We start from the raw sequence: 15,956 nt of genomic DNA, 5'->3' as shown, positions 1-15,956 counted from the left end.
TGCTGAGACTTACGTTGTTTATTTTCTCCATGTAACATATTTATTACAATGACAATGTAACTTTGAATAAAAGAAAGATGGATAATGGATAGGCTAATTACAAAGAGACACTATTTATCTTTAATATAATAGCAGTTTATTTGTCTCTCAGAGATTTATTTTATTACTATAACCTCAAAAATGAGATTGCGAACACAAGATAGGCTACCTTGTGCGACTGTGCGTTTTTAACATAGACTGTAAAGGTTTTTAACCATAGACTGTATGGTTTTTACATGCTCCATAGCGACACCATGAGTCCTAGGCGTAACATTACATTGATTTGCAAATACTCGGCGGGTCCAATAGAAGTCATTTTCGTGGCTGGTGGGTGGCTGTTACTGCACGTGATCCAATCAATGCACGTTCTAAACCTGACGGACGTTGATATTATCCAATCACGTGTCAGCTTTTAACAGCGTTGTCCAATCCCAGTTCCTTAGTGCACATTGACATGCACCAAATAACAAATCATTTGACAACGCTAGTTTGCGATATGAGAGAACTATGGCTTCCTCCTTGATTAAGTGGTTAAGAGGATTATGTGTTTTTTTCTTAACATGTCGACTGTCCGTTTTTGGTTTTTTGAATTTAGAAGAATTAAATGAAATGAAATATGGAATACAGATTTTGCCCGATCCTGTTATTATGGGACAGGTAAGGTTGTTTTGGCTAGGGATAGTACACTTAACGTTAGCTAGGGATGTTTATTTGCTACAGACAGCTGTTAGCTTTATGCACAGCTTGACGTATCAGACATTAAAAACAGTTTGCCTATGTGACATATCTTCCTATTAAGTGTCTACTACTACAATACAGAATAGTATAAGCTTAAGTATGGTAAAGTTATCAATGTGGTGTAAACTGCATCGCCACATTTACCTGGTTCTGCTTTTCTAATTTATTTTCTCTGTTTCTGTCATCTTTTTGTCTGTTCCTGTTTTTAGATGGAAGATGTGATGTTGGTCTCTAACAAATACAAGCAGCTGTATGAGTGTCGTTTGCCAGCTCAGGCAGTGCGTTTCCATCAGGACCCGGTATCAGAAGCTGATGTTCAAGGCTACAGTGGCCCAGGAGTCCCTGATCTCCTCATGCCCATGCAAACTGCACCATGCCTGGTTAAGGTTGACATCACATGATTGTGTGGATAATGAAATTTTTGCCATTTGCCTAGACTTTTTACGTGATTTGCAGGTAATGAAAACATGTTTATTTTTATTCTGTTCATAGACCAAAGACTGGTGGACTTATGAGTTCTGCTATGGCCAGCACATCAGGCAGTACCACTTAGAAGGTGTGTTAAATCATTAATGTCATGTGTCTTTATTAAAAATGATGTCTAAATTATGTGTTACCATGTCTAATGGAGTTGTAGTATAGTGGTGTGATGCCAGGTATACCTTTGAGATTTTTAATGGTAAAAAAAAAACGGATTTAGGAGTTTACGTTTTGCAGGGTAATGTGTAGTCTATAATGTGTATTCGCACTATTCTAGGTTTTTAAATATATTCCACTTCTGTGATTATAGATTCTGAGATCAAGGGAGATGTGCTCTTCTTGGGATATTATGATTCAGAATTTGACTGGACCAATGAAACTGCCAAGGTAATGCCAAAAGTTAATGTGCTTCATTTTATTTATTCGTTACATTTTAAAGTAGGCACACCACAGCTCCAGAGATAGAACAATATTTATTTATGTTCTCACCACAGGTGACGTTTCGAGCTTAGACACTCTTCTTCAGACACAAATGACAAAAAAATGTTCCTCTGATGAAGAGCGTTTAAGCTTGAAACGTCACCTGTGGTGAGAACATAAATATTTTTTGTATCTCTGGAGTTGTGGTGGGCCTACTTTGATTTTTTTGGTTCAAATTTTTTGTGTGGTGGAGCACCCACATTGAGCTTTTTGCCTACTGGATGTGCACACTTGGACTGTTTTTTTTTTTTTTTTTTGTTGCATGTTATTCATTTTTTGATAGTTACAGAAAATAGAGAAAATTCTATTTATAGCAGATAGTCAGTATAAGTAATACAGGGTGCAATATTATGAACGTGCTAACGCACATTTTCAGAAGTATATTATTTGCATGCCATCTTTGTAGTTATCTTCTGTACATTTTGGTATTTGATTAAAATGATGGTATGACATTTTTTTTTTCTTTTTTTTTAGGCATCTAAGCAGCATAAGCTGAAGAGGTATCATAGTCAGTCATATGTCAATGGCTCTAAATGTGACTTGAACGGGAATCCCAGAGAGACAGAAGTCAGAGTAAGATTGCGCACACACACATATATATATATATACATACATACATACATACACACACACACACACACACACACACACACACACACATATATATATATATATATATATATATATATATATATATTAGGGGTTGCACCAACTAATCGACTAGTCGACTTTAATGCTCTGCCATGACGCTTTAAGCTTGACGTCGACTAGTCGCTGGCCCTATAGAGGGCGCAACAATATAAGAAATCTCTGAAGGACTTCCACATTTAAGCTCCATTTCCAAACAGTTAAAATGACAAATAAATGCATACTCTGAAAGCGCTCCACAAGACATGTGAGATTATATTACTGGATGCTCGAAATTGAACGGGAGAATGCACGTTTTAAACAGCTTATAGTACAGGTCAGTTAATTGCCATTCTAATATAATGCGCTGCTGCTCTGTAACGCACACACATAGGCTTCAGACAGGAGCGCGTACATCACGCGCAGATCACGCGCGCACAGAATCGTTCAGCGCGGAAATGTATTGTCAACACTGTTCTGCGATTTATCAATAAAATAGCTTAGAAACTGAAACGTTCAAGCATATATTTCTTATTAACTAAATCCCACAGCTTCATTACTAGTAGAGAGTAGCTGCCAGGTAGAATTAATTCACACGCAATCGCTCTCACTAATGCATTCATATGAATGTAATCTTTACTGTGCAACTTTATCTGTATGTGATTTAGAACGAGCAGAAATCTGTGAGAAATATAACAAATATAAAGACAAAAGAACTGATACAAATGAGCTGTTATAGGAGCAATAGCCATGTGGGCGGCACTGTGAATTAACTAATTAATCGCGATTAATCTCCCCTAGCATTAAAGTTTTTAAATATACTTTTATATTGCAATAATTTCACATTCAATCTTCAAATTAATGTACAAACAACATAAAGACAGTACATTTTTAATATTTGTTTAATGGCATCTTTTTTTTTTATAGCTGAAGGCCAGTATCACTGATACCAATACTGATTTCTCTAATTTCCCATATTTACCTATTTACTATAGCCATTCAGCATTACAGTATAATTGAGATATCTATTTTAACATTTATTAGACTTTTAAACAATAACTTCTAATTTAAGTGAACTTAAAACAATCTTCACATAAACCCATTATTATAAATGTCATATTTACCTGTGCCCTTCAGCAGAAATATACAGAAATTGAAATTGAAGTTATCAAACACTAAATACTAAATTAAATATAGATGAATCCTTAAAGCAATAAAAGTTCTTTTTTCCTCTTTTTTTTTTTTTTTTTTTCTTGTCCTTTGATTAACAGACATCACAGCAGCTGGTTATTAGGTTATTTTGACTCTTATTTCTTTAAGAGCTGCTGCTGAACGTGACGTGGATCTGACACGCATCATATTAGGCTTGTTTGAGATTAGCAAAATCTGCGCAGAACCGATCACCGCGAGATGCATGCCGGTTAGAAAAGTGTCCGAGTTACGTCCGCCTTGCTCTGATGTCATGCTGACATGTACAAAAAAACTCTCGCGACAGCGAGGCGGCTGTGTCGGATTGTGCAGTCGCACGCAGTTGCTCTCCACCGACTGCGCTGATCAAAAGCATGATGGGAAACGACTGACTGACGACACAGCTTAATGCTCATTGGTTCAGACAACCGGGATGCTGCGTTATCTTCTAAAATGTTTTATTTTTTAAATCTGATTTCATGCTATTATGTACTTAAATTGTGCATGAATATTCCCAAACACTATGACAGTGCGTTCTCTGTGTGAGATATGTGTTTGTTGTCATATTTTCTATAAAAATCTAAAATACATGTTTGAATTAAAATAAAAATGGATGATAAATACGTCTTTCGTATGGAATTAAATAGCAAGCACTTTGAGTGTCTTGTTCATCATATTTATATTCATATAAAAGCAACAGGACTGAAATGATATCATGTTTATCAGCAGCACAGCATATGAGTGAGAATAACGCGATATCCACCTTTGATCTCGTATGTATCTGTTCCACTCTGTATCTGTTCATTTTTCTCCACTCATGCTTTTTTTGTAAATAAACACATTAGTGGACGTTCTAGTTTTAACAGAGATCAAACATAAGTTATCATCAAAGCATGAACATTTTGTGGGGAAATCAGTTACAGTGGAGGTAAAAACAAATTCAGTCCTACCCAGGTACAACAACTGCAGGCTGTGGACATTCTTGCAGGGCCTGTTGGAAGTCCGGCTATTGATGCACTGCAAACCGTAATTAATATTTTGCTACAGTAGCTTCCTGTCGGTTGGTTCTATTGTAATTTGAAAATAAAACGATTTTTTTTTTTTTTGTTAATGGATTGTTGACTGATTTATTTATTTATTTTTTATTTTTTTTGTGAAGAGGTTTCAATAAGCGCCACCTGCTGGCGATAGCTGTAAATGTAAGCACAAACACATTATCTTAAACTTGTATTGCTTGCTTACCTCCACTGTAACTGATTTCCCCACAAAATGTTCATGCTTTGATGATAACTTATGTTTGATCACTGTTAAAACTAGAATGTCCTCTAATGTGTTTATTTACAAAAATTTCACGCGTGTTAAAATTCACGTGTTTTTGGCCCTTTTGGCCTTCCATATTCCCGCACTCGTTTGACTCGCGCCTGGCGCTGAAGTGGAGCGCGCGTCTGAAACGTCTCCGGTTTGATGTGGTCGTAAAGAGGTTCTGAGACTGAATAAATGCACTTCTTGTCAAGAGAAAAAAGTGACAGAAACAGCAGTTGTGAGTGGGGTGGCCAACCCTAGCTCCGCCCCTGCGGTAATTGCGTTAAATATTTTTAATGCGTTAAACTGAAAAAAAGAATCGCCTGCGTTAACGCGCTAATTTTGACACCACTAATATAGAGACATGTTCTTTAATGTGACTCGCATTTATATATATATATATATATATATAAAATATGTGTGTGTACCTGAAATTAATACGTTCATTCAGAAATTATGCATTAAATTGATCAAAATGATAGTACAGGCTTTTGCATTGTTACAAAAAAAAATCGGTTTCAGGAAATCCTGGAAAAATGTATCATGGTTTCTACAAAAATAGTAAGCAGCACAATTGTTTTCCACATTAATAATAATTAGAAATGTTTGAGCTCAAAATCAGCATATTAGAATGATTTCTGAATGATCATGTGACACTGAAGACTGGAGTAATGGCTGATTAAAATTAATCTTTGCCACCACAGGAATAAATTACATTTTAAAATATATATATAAAAGAGTTGTTTTAAAATGAAATAATATTTCACAATATTACTGCTTTTTTCTGTATAATGCAATCTTGAGCATAAGAGACTTCTTTCAAAAACACATTAAAAAATCCTATCAACTCCAAACATTTGAACAATAGTTTACAACAACATACTTTGCACTGTGTGTGAATGAGAACAAATCACTGCAGTCATCTATTAGAAAGTAATTCCAGCAGAGTTGAAGCTGTTAGGGAGGGTCAAAGTAGTTTTGAAATTAAATGTTAAAAAGCCCTGAGTGCCCATGCAGTGTAGGTCAAAAGCCATCATAATGTGAAAATGTGTTTTATGACTGTGAAATTTTTTTTGGGGGGGATTGAGTTACTGCTATGCTATCTCATTTGAATCCAATAGCAATGATAATCAAAATTAAGGTTTATTTTTATTTTTTTCAACAGTTTGTGTGTGAGGAGGGCTCTAGTGACTATATCGCAAGGGTAGATGAACCTCAGTCCTGCCGCTATGTCTTAACAGTACACACCTCTCGTACATGCCAGCATCCCCTCCTTCGCCCACCTTCCACTGCCAAGCCACAAGGCATTGTGTGCCAACCTGCTCTCAGTGCCCAGCAGTATATGGACTATGTCAAGGCTCAAGTCTGTAAGTACGAGAGGTTCTGTTTTTTTCCCTCCATCAGGGCTGTCATTTAGTGAAAAACATTGGGCAATATATCAAATACGCCTAATATGTTTGCAATGATTTTTCCAGTGATACGCAATTAAGCAATGTTGTGAATGTCACAATTTTATTGTGCTGCATTTCAAATGACTGGTTACACAATCCTTCCTTGTTGTGCTGCGTAACTATGTTTTCAAAACATCTCAGATTTAAAAATCAGTGGAAAAATAGTGTTCAAAATCAGTTGAAACACTATGTTCCTATTATATGTAGGCTCTCTCTCTCTCTCTCTCTCTCTCTATATATATATATATATATATATATATATATATATATATATATATATATATATATATATATATATACAGTATATATACATGTACAGGGTGCGATTTGCTGGGAGTGATTTCTCTGGTCTGTGCATCCTTGCCTCTGCTGAATTATTTTATTCCCGGTGGGGATAAAAAAAAATCCAGCGAACCTGCTCAGAAGTCCCAATTTAAATCAAATGATTTGCAATACCCACTTTGAAGTCCCGTTTTGATTTGTGAGACATGCTTTGAAGCAAATTCCCATTCTGAATCAAATGATTCACGACAGGCGATCCGATTGGAGCGCTTCAAAACAATGAATTATTTTGCGACGCAATGGTTTACCTGATTCGGAATCACCGTTGATACTGTGCTCTTTGCTCGCTTATGTAATTTATTCGTTGTTTGAATAACCATAAAAATGAAATCATTACAATTAATAGGCCTAACTAGGCTAATAGGCCTAGATTACACGAGAGAGAAAAGGTTTTCAAAAGCATCCCCCCTCTGCTTTTTCCACAAATCAAACCCTGTGTCTAAAATATAACACAATATTAAGTTCTTATGATCTTTTATCTTATCACGTTTTTTTTTTTTTCATAACTAATTAATTCGATTGATTGAGTAGATTGGCAGCTCTATCATTAAACTATTCATGGAATATGTCCCCACTGCGCAAGTGATGTTCAATTAGATGAGCTCTCCAGAGATGCAATCAGCCTACATTTAATCTCATTCTGTTCTCTAATTGATGCATTATTTTTAGCTCATTGACATTTCTCTTTCTATCTCTCCTTCTTTCTCTGTACTCAGCTGACACTAAACGTAAAGTGGAGCAGATCTCAGAGGAGCTCAAGAACCTGGATGAAATTCTGTCCAAGGATGACAAAAACAAAGGATTGCAGAACGACAAAGCCGATGAGAACCCTGCAGTCCATTCAGATGAGCCTCCACTTTCAGAGTCAGAAACAAAAGGTTAGCATGCCATGATTTGATTTGTTTATCCAACCACAATCTCTTTGAATCCCTAGCCTAAATCATGCAGTTACAAATGAATACATTGGGTGGCGCTGTGTAAATGTGACATTGAGGTGGTGAGAAGCGATGCCATGCGCTTTCAGGTCTTGTTTGTACTAAGACTGTTAAAATGTTTATTTGCAGATCCTCAATTTTAATAAAACATAGTTAATGTGAATGCTTGGTTGTGCATAATTATATCTGTAATATTAACGTTACCATTACTGTTCATTTATATTACATACACATTAGGGTGCATCAAAAAACACAATTCTTGAATTTTGATATGGCTGGGTGCTAAAAGTGTTCCAATATATGTAGAAACAACACATGCAAAATATTTTTCCAGTACATGATGATTTAGGGGTGCCACCGCACATCTGTTTTTGTTGGATAAAGTGGTTAACAGTGCTCAATGGTCGCCATTGAGATCTGAGGTAAACAATACTACAGCTCAAGAAAACTGAGGTGATCTTTCTGTTTGAGGTGATCTTTCTGTGTTGGGTATGTATTATTACATATTACTATCATATCTGTAGTTGTGTCTTTGTATACTTATTTATCATAAGTCATTTAAGTCATATTTATAGGTATTTGGTGCTCATTACATCTAGCTAATGTTAGTTTGCCAACCACAGTTAGCTATCTATGTTAGCTAAGCTTAATAGCTTAACATCAACAGTATTCTAGAGTGGACAATGTCATATTCAGTGTATACGTAGATGTCTCATGTTTATTGAGAGTAGCATTGTATTTGTTACAGTAAATTAACATGATGTTGCTCATTGGAGCAGACTCTGGCACAGACTGAGCAATTAAGTTTTAAGTTTAGTTAGTGTCAGCTCTTACCATTTAGGCCCTGTTAGTTGCCAGTGAGTTAGCCACTAGAGAGGGTTTGTTCTTTTAAGTGTGTCAGTATCGCCCCTTGTGTTTAACAATAAAGTCAATTAAACTTTATATATGTGTCCGACATCCATCACTGCTGCACAAAATTCAGGGTAAGACCACGTGAACATGTCCCATTGACCTCCATTCATTTTGTCTATAGGACAAATTAATGGAGAATCTTGAAAGTTGAATTCTGAGAAATGGCCAAGTTGCACAAAGGGCAAACAAACAACTTTTACTTTGATAACCCTATAGAACATGTTACTGTATAAAAGTTCACTGTACTCAACATTTCCAGGTCAACCTTTTGGCAATTAGACAAAAAATTGCACATTTTTCGAAATTTCGCCAAAGTTCATGTGTTAGGTGGCACCCCTAAATCTCAGTGGAATTCCTCAAAACTTTGCAAAAGTAATTTTTATGTTAATTGGAACAAAATGCAATGCCAGCCAAATTGATATTTTGAAATTAAAATTTCCCATTCAAATTTGATGCACCCTAATACACATTTGTATTTTCTCCAGATTAGTCTTTTTTTTTTTTTGTCTTGGTTTTACTTTCTTTCTTTTTTTTTTAGGTTTCTCTCTTTTGTTTTGTTAGCAGCATTCAAACAGTATGGCATTTGTGTGTGCATGATTGTGTGTTAACAGAGGGTGAAGTAGCTGAGGTGGGCTCAGTGAGTGAAGAGCCTGAGGACAAGGACTTCTGGGACGGAGTTACCAAACCAGCAAGCACAGAGTCAAGCACACCTGAATCAGAGGTATAGCATCATTTAAAGCACATCTTCAATCTGTAATATAAACCATATTTCTATTGCCTTTATGCTTGTTTAATGAACCTTTTGAGGGGGCACTGATCATAAGCATGGTTTACAACTGTCTTGCAGAACCCTCAGGAGCCTCAGGACAGCCAATTACATGAAAATGACAGTAAGACAATTAATCAAAGTTTAAATAGACCTTGTTTAAGCCTATTTACGATTATAGCGTCAATCAAGTTGTCCTAAATTAAAGCAGTGCACTTTCTTCATTTTTTTGTGTGCATCTCTCTTTTTCTCTTTAGTATTTGGAGAGGAAAAATTTAATTTTAAAATCATCACAGATCCTGCAGACCTCATGAAATTTGTACAACATCTCAGAGAGAGCAACCAAAAAGTAAGTATTTTTGAGTCTGTGCACAGGCTTTGACAGAAGCTGATTTGTCAGCCAACATCTTGCCGTCTGGAGAATATTGGCAAAAAACCTTGGCAAAAATGACCAAAATGGCCTTTGGCCATTGCATAATGTCTTGCAGTTTTTCAGAATATCCTGCCAGAAAGTGTTTTGAAGACACTGTGTCAAGTAAAAAGTCGAAACACATATCGATTGGCCATTAATTTATGTGCTCTATGTTCAGAACAGGAAAGCCGAGCTGGAAAAAGAGAGCCAGCAGTCATCTCAGAAGAGAGAGGAGCAGGAGGAGGAGAAAAGCGAGGAAAGGGCAGCAGGAAGGGAGGTGGAAGTAGAGGAAGGGGATGAGGATGAAAGATTGCTGCAGGAGTTTGAGGATGAGATGGCAGATCTGTCCGTTCCCTCCTCCAAGATAGAAGAGTTAAAAGAAGAGATGCAGAAAGAGTTTGACAACATCATAGAGGAAGTATGAGTTATTACTGTTACAGCCTGCTCATGTAAAAATCAGCCAGAAGACTTGGCAGTGAATATATTCTATTGTGTTTTATCTCCCAGGCTCAGCAGGAGTTAGAGAACGAAGGTCTTAAGGGCGAGTTTGATCGCACTCAGGCTACGCAAACTCTAGAGAACACACTGGGGAAACTTCTGGACCGTCTTGAAGACAAGACCGGACATGAGAGTGAACCAGAAACAGAAAAAAATACAGACATGCATAAAAACACCCACTCACAGCATAAGACAGAGGGAGGCCCTTCTCCTGGCAGCCCAAACCTGGTTCCCAAAACACCAGGTAAATATACAGAACGGATGCTGAGTGAACGGGTGCATGAATGAACAGATGGTAGAATGAATGGCTCATTAAATTGCTTGTAACTTCCGTCTTTGCACCCCAGGCATTCACAGAACCTGCTTCTGAGCATATTATACTATAGATATATAGTATAAATGTCTATAAATGTGTGTATGATAGATATATATGTGCATTATACAGTGGCCCTAAAAAGTAATAATCTGAAAACAAATGATGCTAGACCTTTTCACTTTACTTCATTTTAACCTTTAACTGCTCCCAAAGACAAAGTATTCGCTGCAAATATTTTTATCTTAATTTTTAATGATAAAAATCAGCGTTTGTAAGATTTGTAAGATTTTTTTATTATTTATTTATTTTTCTATGTTTTTGAAGGAAGTATTTTATGCTCACCAAGGCTAAATGTTTTTGATAAAATACAGTAAAAACAGTAATGTTATGAAATATTATCATTTTAAATCTTTGTTTTCTATTATAATATATTCTAAAATATATTTTTTTCCTGTGATGGAAAAGCCATTACTCATTACGGTCTTCAGTCTCACGGGATCCTTCAGAAATTATTCTAATATGCCGATTTGGTTCTCGAGAAACATTTCTAATTATTTTCAATGTTGAAAACATTTTTGTAATATGTTTGAAATAGAAATCTTTTTATTGTCTCTTCTGACAATTGAATGTACCCTTGCGTTAAAAAAACTGACACCAACCTTTTGAACGCTTGCATTAACGTTTTTTCAACAAACTAAGGTCCAAATACTTTGTGGGGCCACTGTATACTTTATCTGTATACTAAATCATTGTCACCACTAACACTAATACTACACAGTGTCATACTGTTGTCCCATTGATGTTGTTAGAGAGAGACTATAATACGTAAAATAGGGAGGGGGAATTTTCTGCCGTGTCTGCGGTAACTTCCCCTTCCCTCTGTCTCTCATCACCCAAGCCGAAGCGAGCAGCAGTGGCGAGCAGGTAAAAGTCAGGGTGACTAAGTATAAGGTGGGCGGAGGTGTGGCTGCAGGAGCGGTTACCGGGGGCAACGATGATGATGATGATGATGAGGGGGGTGTGAAGGTGAAGGAACTGGGCGAGGGCGACCCCCAGTGGCAGCAAATTCAGGAAGTGGTCAAAGAACAGCTAGAGAGAGCCGGCATCAAGGCCGAAGGTAGGCCAGAACACACTAACACACACACACACACACACACAAGTATTCTTATTTCCCTGTGTGTGTCTTTGTGAGTGGAGCGAAGACTTTATCTTTCACCCTGAAATCTTGAACTATTTTCCTGCCTGGGCTTTGCTCGGAGTAACTTGCTTCCTCAAATAAACACAACTTTTCTTCACTTTGACTCTATTCCACTAAAACACATCTAGACGTACGTGCTTCACGATTCTTTTAGATGCCAGTGATTTTGTTTTTCCCTTGATGCTGGCTTGCGTGTCTGCAGGGAAAGGTGGAGGAGGTCTTTTTCAGACTTAAGAATGGCTTTGAAAGAAAACAACATTATAGGATTTGTATGCACTCACATTTGTCAGTAAGAGGGTGGTGGCTGTTGCTCCAGTTTTTCTGGTTTTGGAGTTGAATTGGTGTTTAGGCTGACAGAAATTTAGGAGTATGACAGCATTTTGTTTGTCCTTCCTACATTCCACAGCCTTTATTACCATCTCTGCATGCATCATTTCTGTCACAATTGATTTCTTCTACCAACTGTGTGTATGCGAATGAAAAATAATAATTTTGTTATTTTGTCTATTGTTAGACTAACAATATAGTTATGTTAATACTTGGATGATGACTAAGGATTTTTGGGCCTGTTTTTCAGGAAAGATTGAGGTGAAGATTTTAACCCGTAAAACCGCAGAGGAAGCAGGAGACCAGTGGCTCACTGAAGAGGATACAAAATCATTTAGAGAGCTTCTCATCAACCTTCTGGTATGAACACACAACTATTCTTTAACATGTAAAAAGCAACACCTACCTGCAAGTTCACTAAAGCTTCTAATAAAGCACTAATTTCTTCATCTTTTGAGATAAGAGTTCATTGCACTATAAAAAAAAACGTGACATGCTCACATTTACCCATCAGTGAGACCTCTTTGGTATTCCAAAACTTAGCTCACCTGGTCACAGTGAGGTACTAAAGAGAAAGCTTCATAGATACTATTTCTCATGTGGTCACATTTGTGACATTTCAGTGAAATTTGGAGGGTAGGAATGTCCATTGTAAATGGTGTGGTGATGCATGAAGCACAGCTCTTTCAGAACAAGCAGCTTTCTAATGGTCAATGCAGTAAATTCAGGGAATTTTTTTTTGTGCAGATTTCTATTTAAATGACTGAATATCGCCTGTGAAATTTCACACCTGACTACACCTTAAAAGTTAATAATAACAGTAAAATGTGGGAAAGTTGGTCAAACCTTGTGCTGTTTTTATCTGAGTTAGCACCTGAAACATTGTTCTGTGAACAATGTAATGCTTGCTTTGTACAGAGTTTTATACTGGATCCAACAGAAAACCCATTGTTCACAAGTAAATATTAGAAGGTGGCATTTAAAGGCAAAGCGACAAAAAATAGTGCAGAGAAAAGGAGGAAATGACCTTATGACTACTATTTAAGATGCAAAAAATTTTATTATTGTGAGTTTAAATAATTAAAAAATGTGTGATGTGACCCTTATAATATAAACACCCTATATACTGTACATTTCATTGTCTGTTAAGGAAAAATGTCCTCGTTTCTTACACCGATTCAACGAGGAAATAAATTGGTGTTTACTCTCTTGTGTGCAGACGGGAGGTACAGAAGAAGTGTATAAAGAGCAAAAGAGACAGCAAGAGTTGGAGAATAACTACAAATTTGTCTGGGGAGAAAAACAGGAAGAGAGCCAGTCCGCAGGAAACAGTGATTCTGATGAAGCAGACTTTTGAGCCTTTTCCTCTTCTCTCAAACACTGTTAACCTGAAGAAGGGCAGCCAGTGTTCTCTGAACTATAAACTGCCTGGTCGTCTCATGCATCGCAACCAAACTGCTCTCTCAGACCGTTTAAGTCATGTGAGCCCTGTGAGGGGTTCAGTCTACTGCCGTGATTTCTGATTATCCTGTATGAGCATCTGTGAGTGGTTTATATCTTGCTTGATTTCAATCTTGGATTTTTTAAAACAAATATACAACTACACACATTTCAGTTGTGTTGCGCTTTATGTCTGTCTGTGTGGGACAGGCTGTGACACAGATCTTTCGTCTCTCTTACATGCAGACAAAACATCAGTTAGTATGCATGTCAAACTTTGTTTTGCAAAGACAGTCTGAACCAACATTTTCTCATACTTGGACAAACATTGATTTTGTTTGTCTTGGTTGCTCTTGGATATCAGAAAATCTGGATTTAATGGATGCCTTTGATATCCACAGTATGGTGGTAGAGCTTGACGATGCAAATTGAATGAAAAATTGGCCAGTGTAATGCAGATAGAAGCAGTGTCCTGCCACTATTTTCTTTTGGCACATAATTCATATGTTTTGTTTTGCAAATATTGTTCGGCCACAGGATCACAACTGTGGGAAACGTCTAAAGCTACTTTCTCCAACAAATCCTGAGCCTGACCCTGCCCTAAGCAAATAATTTAGTGTACTGCTTCAGTTTTGTCTCAATTTTTTTTGACAAGTTTGTTTGTGCAGACAGCCCAGTTATAAGATGCAAAGTTAGTTTAAAAACTTGGACGAAAACTGTTGCCAAACATTTGGAATCTACTGCATTTAGCCAGTGCTTTCATGTCGCCAGCAGACAAGGGCTCTTTTTGTTGTAAATGTTTTGAATGATCATCATACTTTAGTCAGTTGTAAATAATGTTGCGACAGCGTTTGATTTGTAATTTGTGATAATTTAAGGCATCCTTTCAGTTTCTATTTTCTAATGTAAGCACACTTGCCCTTTTGTGAGGGATTGAGTGGTTAAAGCTGCTGTAAGCAATTTATCCAAAAAACAAAAAATAAATAAAAAACAGATACCACTGAAATATGTCTTGATGTCATCGCACTGTCTCTGTGAGAGCCCCTGTTTTTGGAAAAGAGTCAAATAAAGAAGAAAAATAATGATGGCGACCTATGCTTGTTAGCCAATCAGAACCCGGTGGCATACGTTTGGGGCGGAACTACTTGTTTGTTTAAACTGCGGAACGCTGGGTAATTGTTGGTCAAATTTTCAGTCGCTCAGAAAAATCGCTTACAGCAGCTTTGGGTTTTCAAAGGTCATCACGAGTTGCACAACTGTACATTTTGGTACTACTAAAGAAAAGTTTCTCAGAAACCTGTTAAATGCATTGCGTGGGAAAGATGACTGACCAATAAAATGTACGATATGCTGTGGTCTACAATAAATATAATAATTCATAGGTTTAAACAATTTTAAGTAGCCTTGAAGGTCTCACACATTTAAATTACAAGCTCACATCGTGTCTTCTGAGCATCGTGACAAAATGCCTTTTCATTCTCGTCACAATTTTATTGTTAGTATAATATAACAACAGCTAGTATATTCATATAAATAAGTTAACATACAATCATTTAATTCGAAAGCTATCATTAAAGATAGCTTTCGAATTAAAAGTTAGATTTGGTTTTTGCTCTAGTGAGATCCAAGGAGTAGATTAAATAACTATATCAGAGACCAATTTTAAAAGAAGGAATAATTTATTAAATAAGTGTAAAATTATTAATACAAAAGTAATTATGAAAATTGTAATAGGAAATAAGTTTAAACTTTATTTACACTGAACAAAATTATAAAACGCAACACTTTTGTTTTTGCCCCCATTTTTCATGAGCTGAACTCAAACATTTAAGACTTTTTCTATGTACACAAAAGGCCTATTTCTCTCAAATATTGTTCACAAATATTTCTAAATCTGTGTTAGTGAGCGCTTCTCCTTTGCTGAGATAGACACAACAATGGGCCTCGGGATCTCGTCATGGTGTGGTTAAACATGGTCTGCGGTTGTGAGGCCGGTTGGATGTACTACCAAATTCTCTGAAACGCCTTTGGAGACGGCTTATGGTAGAGAAATGAACATTCAATTCACGGGCAACAGCTCTGGTGGACATTCCTGCAGTCAGCATGCCAATTGCACGCTCCCTCAAAACTTACGACATCTGTGGCATTGTGCTGTGTGATAAAACTGCACATTTTAGAGTGGCCTTTTATTGTGGCCAGCCTAAGGCACACCTGTGCAATAATCATGCTGTCTAATCAGCATCTTGATATGCCACACCTGTGAGGTGGATGGAGTAACTCGGCAAAGGAGAAGCGCTCACTAACTTTGTAACAGATTTAGACAGATTTGTGAACAATATTTGAGAGAAATAGGCCTTTTGTGTACATAGAAAAATCTTAGATCTTTGAGTTCAGCTCATGAAAAATAGGGGGAAAAACAAAAGTGTTGCATTTATAATTTTGTTCAGTGTAGATCAAATAATGTCTAACAAGTGCAAAGTGTTCCAAAGTATTGTATCTAATAGA

The 15,956-nt window shown here is 36.8% G+C and overlaps 1 protein-coding gene across 2 annotated transcripts; it reads left to right on the top strand.

The window, feature by feature from the left end:
* The first annotated feature begins 504 nt into the window (after nt 1-504).
* os9 (OS9 endoplasmic reticulum lectin) lies at nt 505-14,802 on the top strand. 2 transcript variants are annotated; one of them, XM_058779192.1, is made up of 15 exons: nt 506-696; nt 987-1,163; nt 1,270-1,333; nt 1,568-1,644; nt 2,212-2,310; nt 6,020-6,221; nt 7,364-7,525; nt 9,106-9,215; nt 9,342-9,384; nt 9,518-9,609; nt 9,851-10,090; nt 10,180-10,414; nt 11,385-11,603; nt 12,262-12,371; nt 13,231-14,802. In XM_058779192.1, the coding sequence occupies exons 1-15, from the start codon at nt 547-549 to the stop codon at nt 13,366-13,368; spliced, it is 2,118 nt and encodes a 705-aa protein (XP_058635175.1). In that variant the 5' UTR covers nt 506-546; the 3' UTR covers nt 13,369-14,802. The 2 variants fall into 2 exon arrangements, with proteins under 2 accessions (XP_058635176.1, XP_058635175.1); XM_058779193.1 differs by lacking the exon at nt 11,385-11,603 and having other exon boundaries at nt 505-696.
* The last annotated feature ends 1,154 nt before the right edge of the window (nt 14,803-15,956 follow it).

This window comes from Onychostoma macrolepis, chromosome 06 (assembly GCF_012432095.1).
Source record: "Onychostoma macrolepis isolate SWU-2019 chromosome 06, ASM1243209v1, whole genome shotgun sequence".
Classification (NCBI taxonomy): Eukaryota; Metazoa; Chordata; class Actinopteri; order Cypriniformes; family Cyprinidae; genus Onychostoma; species Onychostoma macrolepis.
This window is presented reverse-complemented; position numbering and strand designations above follow the sequence as displayed.